This window comes from Sturnus vulgaris, chromosome 22, assembly GCF_052056855.1.
Source record: "Sturnus vulgaris isolate bStuVul1 chromosome 22, bStuVul1.hap1, whole genome shotgun sequence".
Lineage (NCBI taxonomy): Eukaryota > Metazoa > Chordata > Aves > Passeriformes > Sturnidae > Sturnus > Sturnus vulgaris.
Genome location: NC_142264.1, coordinates 11008769 through 11032162, shown reverse-complemented (window position 1 = coordinate 11032162; position 23394 = coordinate 11008769). Strand labels below are relative to the sequence as shown.

General features: G+C 46.1%; 1 protein-coding gene across 5 annotated transcripts; it reads left to right on the top strand.

Annotated features, from left to right (window-relative positions):
- Positions 1 to 38: 38 nt before the first annotated feature.
- On the top strand, positions 39 to 21970 carry DPP7 (dipeptidyl peptidase 7). 5 transcript variants are annotated; one of them, XM_014881018.2, is made up of 13 exons: positions 39 to 180; positions 486 to 599; positions 4539 to 4678; positions 6033 to 6196; positions 8818 to 8953; positions 12297 to 12378; positions 14110 to 14276; positions 15375 to 15435; positions 17206 to 17324; positions 17408 to 17564; positions 17860 to 17924; positions 18725 to 18795; positions 19443 to 20251. In XM_014881018.2, the coding sequence occupies exons 1-13, from the start codon at positions 120 to 122 to the stop codon at positions 19690 to 19692; spliced, it is 1587 nt and encodes a 528-aa protein (XP_014736504.2). In that variant the 5' UTR covers positions 39 to 119; the 3' UTR covers positions 19693 to 20251. The 5 variants fall into 5 exon arrangements, 4 of the variants coding, with proteins under 4 accessions (XP_014736504.2, XP_088033558.1, XP_088033556.1 ...); XM_088177430.1 differs by lacking the exon at positions 19443 to 20251 and adding an exon at positions 20673 to 21970 and having other exon boundaries at positions 40 to 180; XR_015808044.1 differs by lacking the exon at positions 19443 to 20251 and having other exon boundaries at positions 17795 to 17924; positions 18725 to 18800.
- Positions 21971 to 23394: the final 1424 nt, after the last annotated feature.

Sequence of the window (23394 nt, the reverse complement as noted above, 5' to 3'; positions counted from 1 at the left end):
CGGACCAGCAGCGGGTCACGTGACGGGCCGGTGGCTCTCACGTGATCCCGAAGCGGCCGGTCGCGTGACTGGAGCCCTCACGGCCGCGCTCGTTGTGTGGTGCCGGTGAAGTGGCTGCTATGGGGCCGCTCCCGCTGCTCCTGTCGCTCCTGTCGCTCCTCTCTGCCCGCGCCGCTCCCGGTGGGTGTTTTGGGCCGGATCCTTCTGCCTGTCCCCCCTGCTCCTCTGGTCGGACTCCTCTGTCTGATCTCCTTCTTCCTCGACCAGAGCCCCAGCCCTCCCATGGACGGAGCCCTCAGCTAGCTTTTCCAGGCCCTGGGCAGGACCCCAGACTAGCCTCATTGGGCCGTAGCCCTCAGCTAGCCTAGGGAGCACCGGGAGGGCGCTCCGAGCTCCCCGGCCCTCGGTTCCTAGGCTGGGTTGTGCCGTACCGGGTGACAGCGCCTGTTTGTCGGTTTCCCCCGTGCTGATGATGCCCCCTCCAGCTGCCCGGGTTGTGCGGCCCGGCCTGGAGGAGCGGCTCTTCCCGCAGGTGCGGGACCACTTCAGCTTCGAGACCTGCGGCAACGAGACCTTCCCGCAGCGGTACCTGGTGTCGGGTAAGTCCCGTGGGTGCTGTGCCTTCGGGCTGGATTCCTTTATGCTTAAGCTTTAACTGCCTCTGTTCCGAGATAGAGTAGGAGCTAGAGCACTGGGCAACCAAGAATCAGTGTTAGTAGAGGGCCAGCCCTGTGCGAGCCAAGCATTTCCTAGCATTGTCTATATCCTCCTCTCCCTTCCCTTTTCATCCACTCTTTACCAAGGTATGTACTTATAGGACAAGGGGGCCTGGTTTTAGATTGAAAGAGAGTAGGCTTAGATTGCGTATTAGGAAGGGGTTCTTCCCGGTGCGAGCAGGAAGGCCCTGGCACAGGGTGCCCAGAGAAGCTGTAGTTGCCCTGTACCTGGAAGTGTCCGAGGCCAGGTTGGACAGGGCTTGGAGCAACCTGGGATAGTGGATGGTATCCCTGCCCATGGCAGAGGGTTGGAATAAGATGAGCTTTAAGGTCCTTTCCAGCATAAACCAGTCTGGAATTCACTCCTTGCCTTCTGTTCTGGCTGTGTAGTGCAGAGGGCATTGTGGGGACTGGCCTCTCTGAGCAAGAGTAGACTAGAAGCAGGAGCTGTGTTAGGCTTGCACCAGAGCTGGTTCTGTGTGTGTGTGTCTTCAGTTGCCACCAGCATCTCTTACAAGTGCATGTAATTCAGTGGTCTGAATGCGTCAGGAAAAACAGATAGTGCCTGAAATGTTGCACTCTGTACCAGTCATTTTTAGGAGTGAAGGGAACTCCTCTTGGGTCAGTGGTTTGAATTATTCAAAATCGTGCAGCAGTAGATAGCTTAATCCATGCCAAACAATGAGCACTGCCAGCAAGGAGCCAGCTGTGTCTTCCTTTTATGTCACGGACAGTAAAAGAGAAAAGACCTTTTTAAACAGCATGTGACTGAAAAGTCAGCAATTTCCATAACCAGTGTCACATGTTTTTCAATCCTGCCTATACAGAGGAACTGGGGAGCAGTTTGCAGGGAGAGAGCAAAGATGGACTTGGGAATAGCAACAGACGTGAGCACTGTCCCACTTGGTGCCCACCTGCTGCTGCCTCCCAGCTTCACTGGGGTCTTCAGATGCTGTAGCTCACCTTCACATTGCGTGTTGCTCTGCAGCTTGTTCAGCACGTGTGCCGAGTTGTGTGTTTCACCAGGTATAAATTCATGGATCAGTTCAACACAAAGATATGGACATAACGCTGAATTTTGAGAGCATACCCAAGGCTGTGATTTCACTAATTAAGTGGCTCTTTTTGAACAGAATGTTGGGATTACATGGTTTAAAGCATTGTGCAACTTCTGTTTGTTTTCTTTTAAAGTGTTATGTTTTATCTGTGAGTCCTGGGCAGAGCTGAATAATACTTGTGAGGAGCAAAATATTAACATTGCAGTTCTGATGGTTTATAGAGAGTTTCTTACTCAAAATTCCTCTAATTCCATTTCCCTTTACTGTCTTTTTTGTTGCAATATGAGACTTTTCAGATTATCAGCAAGAAAATGAAGACTAATTTTGCAACAGGGAATCTGATACTCTTGAATTTAGTTCCCCAGGATTTCAATCTAAAAATAGATACTTTTATAAGGAGCCCATCTGGTTTAATTTTGGCTCCTGTGATGCTTGTTTCGTCCAGGAGCCATGAAGCATATCAGGAGAAGAGCCAGAGAAAAGAGAACACTGAGAACTCCAGCTACTACCCAATACCCCAAGCAAATGCAGCATAGAGAGTCAGTTGGCTTCTTTGTTAATGAAGAGAGGCGGTTTCACTAATGAGAGGTTTCAAATCCCATTCCAAAGCAAGTCTGACTTTAGCAATTCTGTCCTGAGAATGCCAAGAATTAAACGTGGGCCTCTCTGTTCATTAGCACAGCCTCATGGGACAGCAATATCCATGGGACAACTGCTGTGCAGGGTCTCTTTGGATGATGTGTTGAAATCAACACTTAACTGGTGATCTGAGATTTGTCATTGAAGAAAACTATTTATTATTCCTCTTAATTCCTGTGCAATTTATGACTAAGCTAAAATCAAATGTTTGTTAAAGTCAGCAAGCATTAGAGCAACTGTTTGTTAGATAAGCCAGTGTTGGCATCACACTTGTCCTGCCAGACTCAATTTGCGTTCAGTTGTAAAGTGATCTGAAGATGAAGCACATCATCTTCATATTTCAGCATATAAATATACACATATGCATGTGTGTTACATATGTAACAGATGTCAGCATATCCTGGGCTCCACCCCACAGTGTGGGCAGCAGGTGTTTGGGGGGATTCTGTCTCTTTGCTCTGCTCAGATGAAACCCTCCCAGTAGAATTGCCTCCAGGCCTAGGCACATCAACACAAGAAGGGTGTGGGGCTGCTGGAGTGAGTCCAGAGGAAGCCCCAGAGGTGATCTGAGAGCTGATATGGCAGAGCACCTCACCCTCTCCCAAGAGCTTATCTGTTGTTTGTTAGCCAGTCAGATAACTCAAACAGGACAAGCTGTGTTGTGAGTTTTTTTGGGCCATGGGGTTAGCACTGGGCTGGTATTTCCCAACTGCCAATAGATACCTTATTGCTGAAGTGAGATCTGACAAGATAAGATGAATTTTGACTGACTGATAGCCATTCACTTTACAACTATAAAACCCACTACAAACTTTCACAAAGCAGAAATCTGCTAAAATATATATATTTTCGGGAAATGTGTGGAGCTTCTCCCATGAGCAGGGATATCTACTTCACAGTTACTTCCCGGGGGCTGAGTGAAGGAATCTGTGTATGGTATCGCCATTTTGGTGGTAAATTACATTTGACTTCTAATCAATACTATTTATTTTGACCGTTTTAATATAGATACCTCCATATCATGCACTATTTTATGGTTTACTGTTATTGACTAATTGTTCTTTTGTTTTATACTCTGTAGTGAGTAATTCTGATTAAGATATTTTGTCTGTTATCTCTTGTCTGTTTAAGAAATAATTCATTTTTATAAGTAGATTTGATTTGTTGTCATTAGAACTGTGAGCCAGAGTGATTCCTTAAATTTGAAATGTTGCCAAAATTTGAGGCTAAGGCATGGCTTGTCTGAAGCTTTCCCTCGTCTCGTGACAAGCTGGGGCCCCTCTGCTCTGGAGGCAGGATGGGAGAGTGGGTTTGTTCAGCCTGGAGAAGAGAATGCTCTGGGCAGACCTTATTGTAGCCTTTCAGTATTTAAAGAAAGTTTATGAAAAAGAGGGGGAGTGGCTTTTTACCAAAGCCAGTAGTGATAGGACATGGCGCAATGGTTTGTAGTTGACAGTGAATTTGGATTTATGGATTGGACATAAGGAAGAAATTCTTCCCTTTGAGGGTTGGGAAGACCTGGCACAGGTTGCCCAGAGAAGCTGTGGCTGCCTCATCCCTGGAAGTGTTCAAGGCCAGATTGTGTGGGGCTTCGAGCAGCCTGCTCTAGTTGGAGGTGTCTCTGCCCGTGACAGGGAGCTTGAACTGGATGGTCTTTGAAGATCCCCCCCAACTCAAACCATCCTATGATACGGGATTTACAACTTTATACATCCCAGCAGGAGCATCAGAAAGATGCAGGCAATTCCCTAATGTCAGTTTTGTGTGAAAATTGAGCTGTGCAAGTATTTTGGAGTGAGTTGGGCTAAAAAGGGTATATAAATGGGAAATTGCTCTTTTGTGGGGGCAGCTGTCTGCAAAGGACTTGCAGAGCTTGAGATTTTAGGTATTTTTCAGGCCGAAGTGAAATATTCAGTCCAAATACTGATCTCATGGAAGCTCTTATTTACCCCCACCCAAATGAGAGATTTCTGGAGCCTGGACTAACACCTCTGTGTCCCAGGTCAGATCTCAGGAGTCAGCTTGTTCACAGAGTTCTTCCTCATTCCACTTTTTGTTGTGGTTTTTTGTGGGTTTTGTTTTTTTTTTATTTTCATTTTTAATTTCTTTATTTCAATTGTCTCAGCAAAGTTCTGGAAGAAAGGATTTGGACCCATCTTTTTCTATACTGGCAATGAAGGTGACATCTGGACTTTTGCTCAGAACTCTGACTTCATATTTGAATTAGCAGAGGAACTGCAAGCACTTGTCATTTTTGCTGAACATGTGAGTATTTTAGTCATTATGCATCCTTTAGAGTCCTGTTCTGTTCAGTGTTACCCAATTCGCCTTTCTGCAGGTCTGGAATAGTGGTACCATTTCTTGCCATGGAGCTGAATCAGACCTGCTATAAGCTTTCTCCCCATGATAGCAGATCTTCTTTACATAATCATGGCTTCTGAGTAATTGTTTACTATGCCTCCCAGCGCTCCAGGACTGATGTTTCAGTACAGCCTATGCCACAAATAATTTGCTTTTGTAAGTAGTTTCTACAGGCTTTAAATTCCATGTTGGAGTAGAGAGACATTCTTTGGATAAGATTTAATCTCTCTACCCTGCAAAGTCCCAAGCCAAACTTTCCCACACTACTCGATTAAATCTGCTATCTACCATCTTAGGCATGTTCCCTTTTGTAGTTGGGGACTTCAGGAGAGATACACGTGCTGAGAACCCACTTTAGCACCCACTGAGGCAGCTGGCATGTACTGGCCATCCGCTCCATGATGTGTCCTGAAGGTGTCTGTGTATCAGGTTGTCTTGGTTTGAAAGACAGGTATTTGGTAAGAAAAGGCAAGAGCCCCTTCCCTGAGATGGAGAGTGCAATCCCCTCCCTTCCAAGTATTATAAGTTTGGAATCAGGGGCTCTCAGGCAAAAGATACGGGGATAGGAATAAAAGTTCTTTACTAATCTATCTAACAAGGCAAACAGCAGAAACAACAACAGTTATAAAAATTTGACAACAAAACAGAACAGTATAGCTCAGTTCCAGTCCCTTTTGGCCAAGGCCCTCTCTCCCTGCGCTCAGTTACCGGTGCTGGGGGCAGGGCAGGTCCCGCGCAGTCGAAGAGGGCTGGGTGATGGCGGCAGCGGCCCAGCGTGAGAGGGATGGAGGAGAGACTCCCCCCTCACGGTGTCGGTCGTGGTGCTCAGCAGAGTGTCCGGAGGTAGTAGTGTAAGGTGGGAGAGCAGCAGAGCGATGTCCAACGGCAGGGCGTCGGGATGGCGGGGAGGATGCTAGATAGCAGCACCGGCCGCCTTCCTCCGACTCCACGAGCGAGCAGGCAGCTACTCCCACCTCTCCCTTTCCAGTGTTCCCCCTCTTCCCACCCCCTTCGAGAGAAACTGTTACTAGCTAGGGTGTAGCCACAAATACTTAGCATAACAATGGGAAAAATTCCAGAGAAAGGAAAGGGAAAATATCGACCCCCAACACAGGTGCAGGAAACAAGACAGTTATGGACAAGTTAAGAGGACACCTCATGCTCTGTTGTCTCTTCTAGTGCTCACTTAGCCCGGCTCTGTGGTGAAAGCCGACAAGATCCAGACCAGCATTGCCACAGTGTATATCTTTTGTTTCAGAGATACTATGGGAAGTCTCTTCCCTTTGGCCTTGAGTCAACACAGCGGAAGAAGACTGCTCTGCTCACCATTGAGCAAGCCCTTGCTGACTACGCAGTGCTCATTACTGAGCTTAAGCAGCAGTTTAATGCTGCAGACTGCCCTGTCATCGCTTTTGGAGGCAGGTAAGGGTTGTGTGGACTCCTTCCCTTCTCTGCATCCTTTCCAGCCAAAGTTATGTTGCCGTAGATCTCAGAGAAGTTCTCAGTGCAGAGCTTTAAGCTCTCCTTTTGAGAGCAGATATGCCTGTGCCTCAGCTCCCATGAGCTCATCACAAGGTGCCACTCTGCTTTCCCATCAGGAATTAGTCTCCATTTGTGGTTGCTTTGCAGAAGCACCCCTGACTAGATGTTTCTAAGCTTCTTCAATGTCTGAATCACTCAGAACTGCAGAAAAAAATAATAGCTTGGAAAGGGTCAAGGGAAAATGCCAGGCTTGCCAGTGATGGGCAATAGGATGATGTGCCAAAACCCGAGGAAACAAGCACCAATGGGGTCCCTCGATCTGCTTCACGAGGTGTTGGCTACAGTGAACGTCACCTGAAATGTTTCTACACTAGTACATGCAGCATGAGGAGCAGACAAGAGGAGCTCTAAGCTTTGGCCCAAGCCCAGAGATTTAGCACCATTAGCAAAAGGATAAGTCAGGTAGGGTAAGTCAAGTAACTGGGGTGGTCTTACCTTGTTTTGGGCACCACAATGTAAAAAAGACATTAAGCTATTAGAGTTATCCAAAGGAGGCCATGAAGATGGGGAAGGGTCTGAAGAGGAGGCCTTATGAGAAGTGACTAAGATCACTTGGTTTGTTCAGTGTGGAGGAGACTGAGGGAAGACCTCACCACTCTCTTCAATATCCTGTGGAGCACTGATCTCTTCGCTCATGACCAGTGACAGGACTCCAGGAAACAGCATGGATCTGTGTCAAGGGAGGTTTAGACTGGATATCAAGAAAATGTTTTTCACCCAGAGAGTGGTTGGGCACTGGAACAGACTTCCCAGGGAAGTGGTCAGACACCAAGACTGTTTGAGTTCAAGAAGTGTTTGGACAACACTCCCAGGCACAGGGAGTGTCCTCCACAGGGCTATGAGTTGGACTCAAGGATCATGATGGGTCTCTTTCAGCTCAGCATATTGTATGATTTTATGAAAATGAGAAATTCCTCCTGCAGGATCAGAACATTTTACATTGTAAATACAGGAAACTAGTAATTGGTAAAACAATCTTTCAAGGGGCCATACAGCTTTTTATTAAACACAGCCTCTTTAACAGCATTCAGCCATTTTCACTGTGGGCCTTTTCATGGTTCTGCTCTGCTGCTCTTTGGTTCCTTGCAGCAGTCCTTTCTCAGAGTGTTCACAGTGCTGCAGGAAGGTGGATGTGATGTCCTTGTTTCTTGATGGATCCCCTCTCTTGTAGTAGAGTGGTGCTTCCCTCTGAAAGTCATCCAGAAGTACAGGGCTTCGAATTCAATTGCAGTGAGCTAAAAAGCATTTGACATGATAGTTTTCATTAAGCTTTCAGCTGTTTGTGGTGTGGTGACTGAACTGTTGATCTCATGAGGGTTTATACTGTGACTATCAGGACAGTAGCTAGAGTAGGAAGGCCCAGAAGCTGTTCTGGAATAGGGAAAGGGATACAGCAAAACATCCTAGCTGGCTGCATGTTAGACTTCAGCTCTGTGTGTAATTGAGGGCTCAGTCTGCAGCAGCCCTGAACACACTAAACTCAAATGAAGAACACTGAAATATGGCAGTGATGGAAAAGCACAGCATTTCCCTTGGAGACAAAAATCAGACCACTTCTGGTGCTTATAACTGTTCCAAATTAATCTGAAATTACTTGCAGCAGGTTTCAGGTAATGCCTATCTCCAGGACCAGGGCTAGAGAAATGAAAATTGCTTTACATGGGGGTGTTGTGGGATTGGTATTTACTGAACCACTTGAGGTGGTGGGGAGGGAGATTGAGTGCTTTTACGCTTGGGGTTAGACCAGGTTTCACGTGTGTTTTGGGGATGTCATTTGCCACCCCAATGGCCTCAGATGAACTCTGCAACCATCAGCAAATGAATGACTTCTGTTATCTTGGGTCTATGTAGCAGTCCTTGATTCATGTGTAGATTGTGGCCCTGGCACTGAAGCTACCAAGGCAGACTTTTCTTGTGGCATTTGTTAACTTTTCTCCTTCTCTGTATCTGATCAACGATGCAGCAGTTATTTGGGGTGCCCAGGGAGGATAGTCTCAACTTTCCAGGAGTTGAGAGGGCTGCCTGTTCTGCCATGTTCAGGAACACCCTTTGCCAGAAGCCTGGCAAAGTTCTGACTAGTTCTAACTACTTCTTGTCATTCTGTATGCAAAATGTACAGTGAGTGCTTTGCTCAAACCCTGCTTTGCTCTGCTGTGAAGCTGTTGGGACATGCTCAGGATGGTGCAAAGTTAAACATTGAGGCAGGATTTACATTGTCTACAGAAGCAAACTGAGCTGCTGTGAGCATTTAGGGAAAGGCCAGTAAGAGTACTGTGTGCTGCTCATTGGCCATAACTGGATCAACATGAGGATGAGGCACAAAGCATCATATCCATGAGCATCGTGCATATCATGGAGCACGCATGAAAATGAAGCATCACAGATATCCATGAGCTTATTGTTACCTTGGATTAGGTGAGCCTGTAAATGTTGGCCTGAATTTCTGAGTTATTACAGTATAATTTGTCTGTTAACGGAAATAACTTGTCTCTTCTTGGTAGCTATGGAGGAATGCTGAGCGCTTACCTGAGGATGAAATACCCAAATGTTGTGGCTGGAGCATTAGCTGCCAGTGCTCCTCTGCTGTCTGTGGCTGGGCTTGGAGACTCCACCCAGTTCTTCAGAGATGTCACAGCAGTAAGTATCATCTCTTTTCAGGAGCAGTATTTTCTTCCTTTAGGAATGCGGTTTCCTTTTTCTTTTCTAGATGTTTAAATAGATACTGTCTTTACAGCATCACTGCTAAGCAGGGAGTGCAATTAAATGGCAAGCTGAAAGGGAAATCAGTAGCTGCAGGATGGCTGAGCACTGCTGTAGCTGGGGCAGCTCAGGGTTCAAAGGTGCTGCTCCGAGCAGCACAACTCTGTGCCAGTACCTTTAGTACCACTAAAAATTGACTTTCCAATTTCTAGTGGCTTGACTATATTACAGCCTGAAATTTTTTCCCTTGTGCCTGGCTGAACCCCTTTTGGATAATTTATTTTTAAAATCCTCTCCCAAAATGCTGTATTGGTACCAATGATTCACAGCATCTCCTTAGTCCAAGGTGATTGCAGTTTAGTGAAGAACTTGGAAATCTTCATTTTGTAACTAAAAATGTGCAAGGTATCGCGGGATCACTTAAACTAAAGTTTAAATGTGGCTTTTGCAGTTTAAGGCCATGAAAAGTTGGTGTTAGAACTGACTTACATTTGTCTTGAAAGACATGTACTACCTGGTTGTACTGAAATCTTGTGATGGTGTCTGTTCTGCCTCTTTTTTGACATGAATTTCTAGATCTGGGTGACACAGGTGGCTTTGTAACCTTTGTTATGCCTCAGTTGGGGCTGAGGTCTGTGCCTGGTGCAGGAGTCAATGAGCACACACAGAGCTGAGACCTTTCATGCTTTTCTGCCCAGAATTATTGCTAGGCTATAGTTCATTAAGCTTGCACCTCTCTTTGGGGAGTTTGCAGGCTTTTATACAAGTGACAACAAAGAAGTTACACAGAAATTGTTCACTGGTCAACTTAACCAGTGCTTTTCTGCACATGCTCCAGTCAGTGCTCAGTTCACTATGACCAGAGTGGTCTGACATTAGCATGTGAGATGTCTCAGGGGTGATTTTTACCTTGCTACTTAGTCTTAGGTTACTTTGGGCCACCTTAACATTCTTCTCCATCGTCCCTCTGGTCTGGAGGTGAGTCATCTTTGTTGACATATTCTTGTCATTGTTGTGTTACTTTGCTGCTATCCTCCACTTCAAGGACCACACCTGTTTATGTAACTTCTGGTCTCTTCGTTCTTATTTATATACATGAACGACTTGTTTCTGTGCTGAAACTTACACAACAGATAGCTTTACCAGTGAGTATAAAGAAGAGACTGTTATATGAAAATAAACACATTTGAAACTCTTAAGTGCATAAAAGAATAATAGACATCTTGTCTTAGAGTGACACATTTTCAAACAAAAAATGTAGTGCCATTTTGTGTGGAAGAATTCACAGTGCCAGAGGTCTATGTCCAAAAAGGACACAGAGGAGTCCTGTAATTTTATTAGAGTAAAGGGAGAGGCCATGGGGCATTTTTCATGGGGTCTTTTAAATGGCTGGGGGACACAGCCCCCTTTTTATCCTGATATCCCAAATGCATCACCCACTTATTTTCCTCATTGGCTGAGGTACTTGGAAGGTACAGACTTCCCAAATCACCTACTCTATGTCCTCCTCTGCTGTGCACCCCTCCTTTTCTTTTTCTTTTATGTAGCAAAACACTATTCATAATTCTCTTAAGCCTTTTTTCTTTTTCTCTAAGTTCAGGAATTTAACATGGCCTTGGCTGAGCAACGGTCCATGTCAATTAGTATCATTTTCTAGACCTGATAGTTTCTTCTGTTACTTCCCTATCTATAAGTCCCTGGCCCTATCTACAAGCAGATTCACAATCTGTTTGTAAAGACACATTCATATTATTCCTTTCAATTTAGTCAGCTAACAGGTCCTGCAGTGAGAATTCTTCCCTGGAAGCCAACTTCCTTTCAGCATCCCTGTCTTGCTTCAGCTGTGAATATGCTGTGAGTCATTACACACCCTCAAACTTAGGGCTTTAATCTTTTCATGTGAAAAAACTTTCCAAATAATTTATAACTCTGTTTTCTCTGCAGCAGTAAGCCAAGCTCTGGGCTGAACTCTTAAGCAAGCACTCTGTGGTTTCAAAGTACTCCCTTCCATCTTCAGAGTGGAGGTTGCTCTGATTTGCAGTTTATGCATCTGAAATCTGAATTGTTCTTCTTGCTGAGAACACCCATGAGAGCTGTTAATCCCAACGAAGGCACATGGAATGGCTGCAATTTCTCCTGCCTCTGCTAAGCCATACTGTTTCTGGTCTGTAAGGATCTGGGGATGAGCTTAAAAAGGTCCTCATGCCAGGCAGTGCTTGGCAGCAGCCAGCGGCCTAGAGGAGAGCTCAGCCATCACAGCACCCAGAGCAGACCTGCTCCTCTGTCCTAGGCCAAACTATCCTCACACTCCACTTAGAGCCATTAGTAGGTGAAGATCAATAAGCACATTGAGAAGGATATTTGGAAGTCCTAAAGGGATGCCCAGGTAAATTGTGGAAAATCCCACAATGATTTCTTTAAACATAATTATCAGACTAAGGCAGAATTAGGAAGAAAAGAAGGGTCCCAAATCTGTTTTTTTAGTTGAGAGTGGGTCTTTACAAGAAAAATGCCTAGGTAGTGATTTGTGGTTACTTACCTTGCTCTAGCAGGGTAGAGAGACCTCAGAAGAGCCCTAATAATTCTTCATGTTACAAAACACAGATTGCCAGCAGATGTAGTCTGTTTTACAGCTTGAGAGAGGAGAAAGAGCTTGGGTTCCTGGGGCCTTCAATCACAGAAACAACTTGATCCACCATAGCCAACCACAGCTCTTCAAACCTAATTTAAAGTGCTTTTTCAGTATCATTAATGGTTTTCTCAAGAAAAAGGACATGGTAATTTGGCAGGCCATTAGCAGGCTTAAGAAGAAAAGATCTTGGTCTTGTACTCCCGATGCATAACTGACTTCTCCCGTGACTCCTTCTCACAGACAAAGTGCAGTTTCAAGAACTCTTCTCTGTGTTTAAAAACAACTAAACCCTTATGACCCTTGCAGCCTGCCTCCCTCTCTGAGGCATGCTTCACATTCTCTTGCTGCATCGTGTTCAGTCTGATGCTCCGTGAGGGGCAGAGTGTTCTGTCTGATGGCTCATCCCAGCCAGACCTGGTGACACAGCTGCTGCTTGGCCTGAGCAGTGCAGAGTGTTGGCTTTTGCAGAGACGTGCTGACTGTCTGAAAGACAAGGCAGAAGCACTGGTGTCACTGCCCCTGGAAATGCTGACCAGCAGGCCAATAACCCCTGTCATCTTCTGGTCCTTCTGGCAGTTCTTTCCATTGCAGCCTCTTCAAGTGTCTCCTGTGGGAAACTGTCATCTCATATCTTTTCTGTCCCTTCAGGATTTTCAGAAGTCCAGCCTAGACTGTGTCACAGCTGTCCGTAAATCCTTCCAGCAGATCAAGGACCTGTGCCTGAGTGGAGGTAAGAAGGGAGTCCTGCAGATAGCTCCCAAGGTCAGCCAGCATTCCCAGCCACAGGGGAAAAAAGTTGATACAGCTTTACCTCAGCTAGTTGTTCAAATAAATCAGTGCAGGTGCCCACATGGCTTCTTCTTTTTGCTTGCACAATGGATTTTTTTCTTTTATTAATGATTTCAGTTGGCACTAAAATTGGTAACTAACACAGAAAGTAAGTAGTTCTGCAGATCTTTGCACAGTGTTAAATGAAACCATTTTTTTCTGCACCAAAGTGAAAAACACTTGCAGGTGAAAACCGCTTGCATAGTATTTTATGCTAGTATAGCCACATGTTTCACCAGATACTTGTCCTCAATATCCACACTGTGAAGAGCTGTTCTGGTGGGTATGACAGCTGTATGGCTCAGCTCACTGGACAGATCTGAGGAATTTGTGGAGGGCAGTCTAGGTCCTGAAACAATCATCCAAGTCCCTTCCATCTCCAGTCTTGGACAGTTAGGACAGACTGGTGAAGACCTCTGCAATGGCTCCTAAATACGCTGGTCCAGATGCCATGGGCTCATGCAGCATCTCCTAGAATCTGTGGTGTTAGGACAAATGTGGTGGCTTCTGGGTCTGTCTTGAGCTTTGGTGATGAGTCTGTGTGATGCTGTGTGCCTCCCAGCTGCTGTTGTTCATGGAACTGCCAGAGGAGCCCAGGGATGAAAACACCATTTTGGCTTTGGGTCACAGCAGGAAAAATGTTAACTAGTAAAATTCTTCCAGCTCTGTCTGGGGCCATGCTTCCTGCAGTTGGGGGTAAGGTGGTCATATTTAAAGCTTCAGCCGCCAAATGTGTGTCCAGATTCAGGCCACAGGCTGTGGTTTTCCAAGGAAAAGCAGCCATGCTATAGTGGTCAGCTGTTGAGCAGGATGGGGACAGAAACTGTGACTCCAGAATATGGAGAATGAAGATGAAGGGAGCAGCTTTCCACAGCAGAAAAGCAAAGGTGCACGGGTACATCTTGAAGGAATGACTCCAGCTGACCTCTGCATCCCACTGATGTTTGAAGGCATGCCTTGAGAGTCCTTTGTGAGGACTGTTCTCATTTGGCAGTTCTTACTGCAGATGCACCCTCCTTCCAAGAAACTGCCTTTTTAATTTTTTTTTTTTGGGGGGGGGGTGGTGGGTTTTTTTGGGGGTTGGGTTTTTGTTTTCTTCTTAAAATTTTTTTTTTTTAGGTTTTTTTGTTTTTTTCTCTCTGCCAGTTTTTCCATCTTTTGAATTTCACTGGGTCCTATATGTACCTCTTGCCCTCCTGCATGAGAGCTTGCCTGGGGAGCCTGCCTTGCAGGACACAGCAGACCTACCAGGGAAGGGGCCTGCAGGCATGAGCAGGAGCAGCCATCAGGGCACTGGCAAGGACAGGCTATACCAAGCTGCTTTGCTCACTCTTTCAGCTGGGACCAGTTCCAGCACTTGGCAGGTGCTGATTCCTCCAGCCTCCCCAGGGAGGTACCTGGCTCCTTGAGGGGCAGAGCCTGGGCTGTGAGCCACATGAGGTTGTGACACTCAGGGAGGCTATGCCTGAATGTTCCATTCACATGTGTAAATTCAGATGTAATGTATCCTTTCCACTAAAAACCTCATCTTATGTTACATCATCCTCTTACTCCTGAGTGAAATAAGATGCTGAAGCTTGTTGTTACTTTCCTCTGTTGACGTTTGTGTCTTTTATTTTCCTTTCTTTTGCAGCCTATGATGAGATCAGCAGCAAAATGGCCACATGCAATAAGATCTCTAACAAGGAGGATGTTTACCAGCTGTTTGGGTTTGCTAGAAATGCCTTCACCATGATGGCCATGATGAACTATCCATACAAAACCGACTTCATGGGTGACCTCCCTGCCAATCCAGTGAAGGTGAGGACATTGGTGTGAGTGGGTGACTGGAACTTAGGACACTGTCAGGCAGGCACCATTGGTGATGGTCACAGGGCAGTAGTGATGGATGTTGCAGCTCTTCCAGTTTGACAGTAAATCTACACAATTGAAACTTCTCTGTGGTGGTGACTGCTGTGAAGTTTGCTGGAGTCCTATCCTGCTCTGCCTTTACCTTAGATACAAACACTTGTGCAAGCTTGTTGACTTCAACTTTTAAATACTAAAAATTTGTAGCTTTAAAAAAAGAAAAAAATAGTTCTGTTGTACCCATCTCAACATGCTTTCAGAGATGTATTTTTCATGGTGGGTAGGGATGGAGGTGTGAAAATCAGGCTCTTTTTAAAGTACTGCCCGGGAAGCAGATGTACCTTAGGTATAATGCAGAAAAAAACCCTGCTGCTATGGGGACTGGAAAACGTGAACTTTCAAGAGAATCAAAGATGGCAAAGTGCGGGAAAAGGGCCAAGTTCTAAGGTGTTTACGAAGACCTCTAAGACACCAGCTGCTTTTGAAAGGTACCACCTTTGATCCCAGATCACCAGAAGCTGTTGCAATTCTTGGTGTCTTCTGGTGTGTTGTCAGGCCCATGGGACTTCATTTGCCTCTGGCTTTGTGGCATTTAGGGTTCTAGTCTTACTGGAGCATACTGTGCAAGAGGTCACACAGGCTCTGCTGCACTGGAACTCTGGACATGCTGCCTCTGGCTACACTGGGCACCCAGTTTCCTTCTGGGGTCTGTTTAATGACCTCTAAAATGGAAATAATTATTCTGCACATTCCCCCCACTCCCTGAAAAGGGCATTAAAATATTCTGATTTCAGGAGGAACTGTTGTGTGCCCCTCCACAGCTCCCTAGCTTGTGAAGGAATTGTTTGCCCTTGTCCTGTCTCCTTGCTTCTATGAATTTTGTTGCTACAAGGGAGGAAGCTAAAAACTTCAAAACCTGTTGCATTAGGCTTTTGGAAAGCTGCTGAACCATAAAATATGTAAATGATAATTTTAATTAATCTTCCAGCGTAGCCCTTCCAGAAAGTTACTGGTTCTGTCTTTCATTTGCCTGTAATGTGTCTCACCCAGGTTGGCTGTGAACAAATTATTGCCCACAAAGACCCAATTGAAGGCTTGGCTGCTCTTGTTGGTGAGCTAATATTATCAGTTTGATCTTTTATGTACCACCACGTGTTCTAGAAGCACCTGTCAGTAGACTTGTCACATTGCTGTGTCAGGGGAGCTGGTATGACTTTGATCTCCCTCTGGGATATTTTGCCCCTTGTGGTTTTTGTCATCGGGACATCTCACAGTGGCCCATAGGTTCATTCCCTCACCTTTACCAATTTATTCTTGTCATGTTTCTCAGGCATTGCAGTCCCATAGCCTGTTGTCTGTCCATGAGATGTGGACTTGTGAGATAGTTAGTTCTTTTCTAGAAGTTTACCCATACTCTGGCTCTAGCAGTCACAAGCTCAATGCACATTCACTGAAGGAAGTTTTCTGGTCTCCTTGTTGAGGACAAATCCTGTGGTCTTAATCCAGGGGCAAGGCAATCTTAAATACACCATGTATACACACATATACATTTATCTCTGTGAGCACTTATTTTGTCAGCCAGCAGTGTTTGTAAGGAAATTATTAACAGAGATAGAATTTTAAGAACTTTTGAAGAGTTCCTCATAAAATCTCTCAAGTTGCTTATTAAAAATTAGTTCTACCTTGGTCATTGTTCAGAAAAACACATTCTGAATGACAGAAAAAAACCTAAGAAATGCTCACAGGTTTAATTTAGAACGACTGGGAGCTATTTTTAATTTTTTTTTTCCAAATGATATGTGCCCCAAGTCAGAAATGTACCAATCCTAAATCACTGCTAAAGATGTTTGGCTGGTAGCTAGAAGCATTGTTAAAACACTAATGTCAGATCTACTGGATTTATTCACATGCTACTTCTTCTGTGAGGAAGAGTGGGAGTCTTGAGATGAATAAGCCAAGGGTGGATTTCTTCTCCCAGTTGCAGTGGAGCACCTTGTGCCTCTCCCTGTCTCCCCAGCTGCATTCATTTGGTGGAGTTTAATCATACAAGAATGATCCACTAGAACTTTAGGCAGGGTTCTGTCTTTCCTCCATACTTGCCCCTCTGTGTCATACAGGAAAACACTGTCCTTTTTCTACATGTGCTGCATCAGCCCACCTCCTGCCAGGCAGAGCGTAGTGCCATGAGCTGTGATGCTGAACTAGCCACAGGTGAATGGGGACAGCATTAGTGTTGTCTACAGATTGCTTCCAGGGCAATAATACTCCGTGTCCTTAATGTGAATCCATTCCTCCATCTGCAGAGAACCAGACTAGCACTTACCCAGCATATCATGTCTCAAGTGATATTGCTGTCACATCAGGTTTGCTTGGTTCATGATAAAGGAAACTAGTTCCAACATGTTTGAACATTGTAAGGCTCAGGGTGCCAGATTTTTGATCCACATTTAGCAATCAGAGCCTCAAAAGGAACTGAATAAAATACTAGAATGGCACACCTTGGAAGGAGTTTTCTTCTTGGGAAATCAAGAGGAGTAAGCTGAGCAAGGTGCCACGGGGACCTGCTGAACCTAGCATAGCTGAAACCCTGCCTGCTGCCCAGGCTTTTAACCCATTACAAAGGAATATCTAAACAGGACAATATTGCATTGAATTAGGAGCAATAACCAAGTTTGTGTCATCTGGAGGAATTTGTCAGCTCCGTGTAAAAGCTTTGCCATAAAGTTGGATTGTAACATTGCACAGTTCTATGTGAGCTCTGTCCCATCCTTGTACATTCAGTTGTCCCTTGGCTTGGTTTTGGCCATGAAGTTCATGTGGGAGGCGGTGGGTGAGACAACCGAGTTACTGACTGGCTTTGTGCTGTGTTTCCACCTGGCAGGGGTGTTCTACAACTCCTCAGGCTTGGCACAGTGTTATGACATCTACCAGTTGTACCAGTCCTGTGCTGACCCCACGGGCTGTGGCATTGGCTCGGATGCAGAGGCTTGGGACTACCAGGTAAGGAGTTGGAGCCCCCAGCAGGTTTCAGCTGCTGTCCTGGCTATGCCCCTGCCTCGTGACAGCTCTTGTGCTTCTCTTAGGTTTGCACCGAGATCAACTTAACATTTAACAGTAACAATGTGACCGACATGTTCCCTGAGATGCCCTTCACAGAGGCCATGCGTGAGCAATACTGTTGGAACAAGTGGCATGTGAGGCCGCGAGCACACTGGCTGCAGACAAACTTTTGGGGAGAAGGTTAGTTGTGCTAGTTGCTTGTCCCTTTTTGTTACCCTGTTTCCCTCTGTCCAGCTGAGCCCCATGAGGACAGGCACAGCACACTGAGTCCTGGCAGAAAGTCACAGCCTTGTGCTGACTTGAGCCAAACAGACCTTTCTGTATCTCTTTAGGACAGAAAAGGAAAACAAAACTACCAATAAGTTGTTCAGGTCTTCAATGTTTTCTGTTCTTTGCCATGTTTGCTGCAGTAGCCAAACATTTGGATAACTGGGCAGGAAGGAGACCTCTCAATTATGAACTCTCTGAATTTCAGACCTGAAAAGTGCAAGCAACATCATTTTTTCAAATGGAGACTTGGACCCGTGGGCTGGTGGTGGGGTAAGCATGTGCACTCCTATATCATGAGCATAGAGCAGCCTTTACAGGTGACATACTGCCTTCCCTCCTTTCAGAGCAGCACTGGCAATTCAGTTTTAATCTGAGTTTCTGTGAGCAGCTGTTTCATGGTGAACCACTGAGGAATTTTGGGACACTAATGACTGAGTAGTGTCCACCAGCCAGGAATACTGATGGAACAAATGTGGCTTCACTACTGCAGACACTAGTGAAGTGTCCTTACCTCACACCAGGGTTTGAACCACAACCTGGTGTGTTTGTGTGTTCACACATGGTCTCAGTGCTGCTGACCATGTGCTCCTGGCTCTCTCCAGTCCCACCACACTTGGTGAGACCAGGTGGGTGCTATGAGCAGCGACTTGAACCAGGACATGTTTTGGTTTAGATTCAACAAAACCTGAGTTCTGTCAGTGTCCAGTGTAAAATTAAAAAAAAAAAATTAACCAGGACTAGATTTTGAGTTAGTTGAGCTCCTGATTAAATACAGAAGCTCAGTGTTTCAGGCTGGCTTGGAATCCCAGAAGGAACAGGCTGCTTAGGGTGCATAGACCCAAAGGGGAGACCTAACAGCTGAAACTTCCCACCTTGCAGAAAACACTCCCTTCATTTTGGACAGGTGATCTGCTTCATTCAGACTGTTAGCTGTGAATACCAGCTGTACCAAGAATGTCTTCCCATGCTTTTCCTCAGTCTTGCCCAGATCATGTTCCAGTTTTCAGAACTCAAGTCCAGTTCTTCCCAGTAACTTAGTGAGAACTGATCTTTGCTCGTTCTCCTCCCAGATAAACAGAAGCCTCAGCCCTTCACTGATTGCACTTACCATTAAAGGAGGTGCCCATCACCTTGATCTCCGGTAAGTACCGAACTCTCCTTTGGTTAGCAAAATCCTGATGCTCTGGGTATTTGATCTCAGCAAGCCACAGCCCAACCAACCAGGAGATATTTTAGAATCACAGAATCATAGAAGTCTTTTCCAACCTCAACAACTCTAAGATCATTAAGTCCAACTATAAAACCAACACCACCACCATCTTCACCACTAAACCATGTCCTCAGGTGCCACATCCACAAGTTTTTTGAACGCTTCTAGGGATGGTGAATTCAACACTTCCCTGGGCAGTCTGTTCTAATACTTGACAACCCTTTGCATTAAAAGATTTTCCCTGTTATCCAGTCTAAAGGTCTTCTGTTTCAGCTTGAGGCTGTTTCTTCTTGTCCTGTCCCTTTTTACCTCAGAGCAGAGCCCTACCCCCACCTGGCTACGATCTCCCATCAGTGAGTTGTAGAGAGTGAGAAGGTCCCCCCGCAAGCCTCCTTTTCTCCAGGCTGAGACCCCCAGAGAGACATCTCCCCATTGGAGATCAGATACTGCAACTTGGTTTCCAGTGCATGAATGTGAAGCACAAACTAGTCAGTCTCTGTCCTTAAAGTCACAGACTCTGCCTGTGCAGGAGGCAAAAGCTCACTGTCCAGTAACTGACACTACTGTGTTCTACCCAGGGGACACAACCCAGCTGACCCCCCATCTGTCACGGAAGTGCGCAAGCTTGAAGCTGGGATCATCAGCAGCTGGGTGAAATCTGCAGGCATGGAGCGGCTGCAGGAACAGGGTGCAGGAGCTGCAGCAGGCAGCCAGCCCTCAGCCCCTCTGTCCCTGCAGCCCCACAGCAGGGTGAAGCTGCCACAGGACACAGCAGCCTGCTGCACTGGTTCTAGGCTAGCTGGGACACCATTTTCTCCTCTGCCATGATGGTGTGAACTCCATTTTCCAAAGTGTCCCACCTACACCTCATTGAGCATCAAAAGAAATGCAGAAGGCCAAATCACTCACAGAAGCCAAAATCACACTTTCTGGGCACCATGCCTGCCTGCTCAGAATGAGCTGTTACAATGGGCAGCAATACAAAAGGCTTGCCTGGAAGGTCCAAGAACCTGAACAGGATGATTGCATGAGGCACCTTATGGTTGAAGCTAAATTATTTGTAGAGAAAAATGAAATACTAGAGGGCTAGTAGAAAAGCAGAGGTATGATCATGACTGACACAGGGTCATGGTGAGCTCCACTAGTGACCAGTTATCTAAAACAGACTATCAGTCTTAGCCAGGGCTGTGGGTTGGGGGTGTTTTAGTTTTAACTTGTCCAAGAGATTCCAGTTGCTGAGATGAAGATTTACAGAAAGGAATCCTGGTGTGCACTGTCACTCAAGGGCTGTGTATGGGTGACCAGTAAAGCACGCTTCCACTGAGACATCTTTAGAGCGTTTTAAAATCAATTATAAATAAATTAAAGTGTGTGATATAAAAGCTTATTAAAGAGTGTGATGTAATTTCATGGCTTGGTAGTATAACTAAAGAAGATAAAAAAGGTTCCTTCTCACTTTCCCAGGTGGATCTTTCCACATGAACGGGTGCTACTGGACTGACTAAGCACCAATAATTACTGCCAAAATACTAATTCCTGGTAATCAGCTGGCTGCCTCTTGATTTTACTTTACAGGGATTTTATGAGTTAGTGGAGAGGTTTCCCAGGTCTCCAAAGGTTTTCACTGTTTGTGCAGCACCGTTACAGTGATGCTTGGTGTCAGTGTCCGCACTGCTGGGCCCTCCCTGGTCACAGCGGGGCTGGTTCACAGAGTCACTGCTGGTGTTTCACAATATTCAGATGCTGACATCTGTCCATCCACCTCTGCTCTGTTCTTAACAAAAAACCAAAGCTTCTGTTCCCTCCAGCCAGGGATGATGAGGAGAGCAGGAACAGATGGACCCCCGATCAGCTGTTTCAGGTACAGGTAAATGAAGGACAACTTGGAAGATTCAATCAGTCGAACTGCGGTCCCTACAAAAGTGGCACTACATCCTCAGCTCAGCCTGAATCCTCTCCATGCTGATGAAAACCTCCATGGGTCCTGCTTAGAGCTGCCACTGTCCTTTTTGCTCCTACTCAAGTCAGACTTTGTGTTTGTTGCTAGTATATCAAGCCTTACTGAAGTCATCCTCTGTTGGGACTGAGAGCCCCCAACTTTCCTGAATTCAGATTTACAAAATCCTGCCATTATTCAGGATTAATACTGCATTAGGGAAAAAAAGCAGAGAGCAAGGATTGCATTCTGCTTTTATTGCCCTTCAAACAGCACCCTTCACACCCATAAGCAAGCACCCAGTGATCACCAGCCCAGCAATGTATGAACACAGCCAAGTTCAAGGGCAAGTGTTTTTAGGAAGTCACTGCAAGTTATCCCAGTCACCAGGCCTGGGTTTGTGCTTTGGAGAGAAAGGAGGTGTGGGTGTCTGCTGACCTTCCAGAGCGATGAGTTTTCTTAATCCCCTTCTACTGGACTATACTGAGCTCTTATCTTCCTCTTACAGATAGTTCTTATTCCAAAGGAATACACAGAGTTTGATAGATTGGGAAGGATAAGTGAAAGGCTTTCAGATACTATGGCAAAGAGATAATACACCTTGTTGGGGGTTGAATGCTTCCCTTTTCTTTCTGTGGAATTTCTCCCATTGTTATGCTAAGTGGCTACACCTTAAGGTAATGTTCTCTCGCAGGGAGGTGGGTGGAGGGAGCGAGGAGGGGGGGGAACTGGAAAAGGAAAGGTGGGACGGGGGGTCTGGAGCGGGCTGGAAACTCTCTCGTCTGGCTCGTGGAGTGGGAGGACACCCTGTGCTCCTATCTGGCATCTCCCCCTGCCATCCCAGCACTGAGATCCACGCTCCCTGCCGTTGGACATCGCTCTGCTGCTCTCCCAGCTCACCCTACTATCTCCGGACACTCTGCCGAGCACCACGACCGACACCGTGAGGGGGGAGTCACTTTCCCATCCCTCTCACCCTGGGCCGCGGCCGCCATCACCCAGCCCTCTTCAACTCCGCGGGACCAGCCCTGCCCCCAGCACCGGTAACTGAGCGCAGGGAGACGGCCTGCGGCCAAAAGGGACTGGAGCTAGACTGTTCTGTTGTCAGTTTTTATAGCTGTTGTTGTTTTCTGCCTTGTTAGATATCAGTAAAGAATTGTTATCCCCACACCTCCTGCCTGAAGGCCTCTGATTTAAAACTAAAATAATTAAAAGGGAGGGGGTTGCATTCTGCATCTCAGGAAGGGGGCTCTTGCCTTTCCTTAGCAAATACCTGTCTTTCAAACCAAGACACACCTGGACATCCAGGACAGATGAGCAGTGCTATAAAAGAAATCATGGCAGAAGTCTGAAGCCAGTGCCACCAACATCCATATTGCTTTGAAACCTTCGGCAAGCAAGCATGGGAGGTAAAAAGAAAACCCTGTTGTGTGGTGCTTCTGAGCTGAGGGGGAGAGTCCCAAAACACCACTTGAGCATCACGGGAATGCTGCTCCTGACTGAACTTCAGGGCCACACAAGGAAAACGGCATGTAAGCAGTGAGTGACCCAGAGCAGACCATGGGTGCAGCCCCTGTGCTTAAGGCCTGCACCAGTGCGGTTGTTGAACAAAGGCTCATTTGTTCTATCATCATCTGCTGACACAATGAGTGCAGCCAAGGTGGGAACATTGCATGGAACAGGAACTCAGGGCTGGGCTCCAGTGGACACAGAGGCTTCCAGTTTTGGACAGCTATCTCCAGAAGTATTTCAGAGATCAAAAAACCCAAGTCTTTCTTCCCAAATCCGAAGTCAGAAGAATCTTAACTCCTTCTCTTGAAGCAAGAAGCTTCATGGGGCTACCCCATCAGGTCAGTTTTATTGATCCTGTTAAATATACCCCAGAGTGTGGCACTGGCAATCGGGAGCTGAATTCCCTTGCGGGGCTTTTTCTAAGAGCACACAACTGAGGCAAGTCCTGAAGCACAGGAAAAATACACAAAATTGTGAATGTGTTATTGCAAAAACCTTTCCTGCCTTCGTCCGTCATCACTGCCAGCATCACACTGGCATGGAACAGGAAACAAGGTGTATTATTTGGAGGAGTAAATACAGCAGTACCTGAGCTTGGCATGGAATGCTGAAAATCCTGCTACACAAAAGTCCTGCAACACACAAGGGTCCCATCTGTCAACACCAGGGACCTTGCAAAACTGCCAGTTTCTAAGACCTGTAATAGGAATTCAGCTTTCAAAAGTTTAGGGATTAGATGGTAACTGTGCCCCATCCATCTGCTGAATTTTCTTTAAGCAAATAGGCCAATTTTTCCTGAACTGTGGCTCTAAGTCCCAAGTCTACAGCCCTGCAGTTCTCTGTGGCTCTGCCCAAGGCTTTTCCATTGTGAAGGACAGAATCCCTGGCTCAGTGGTGGCCTTCCCACAACACTCTACTTAAGCCAGGAGTGTCCCAGCATGCAGAAACACCAAAGTGGGTTATGGACCCAGCAGTTCAAGCTTTGAAACAAGGAACCACAAAGGGAAACTTTAAGCTTCTGTTGTGCTGGAGGAGCACATAATGGAACAGAAATAGGCTGTGGAGCTCAGAGACTGATCTGA

Coding starts and splice junctions, on each gene's coding strand:
- DPP7 (XM_014881018.2), top strand. CDS start 120: ATGGGGCCGCTCCCGCTGCTCCTGTCGCTCCTGTCGCTCCTCTCTGCC. Junction 8,954..12,296: donor TCTTCAGAGATGTCACAGCA/GTAAGTATCATC, acceptor CTGTCCCTTCAG/GATTTTCAGAAGTCCAGCCT. Junction 14,277..15,374: donor TCCCTGCCAATCCAGTGAAG/GTGAGGACATTG, acceptor TGTCTCACCCAG/GTTGGCTGTGAACAAATTAT.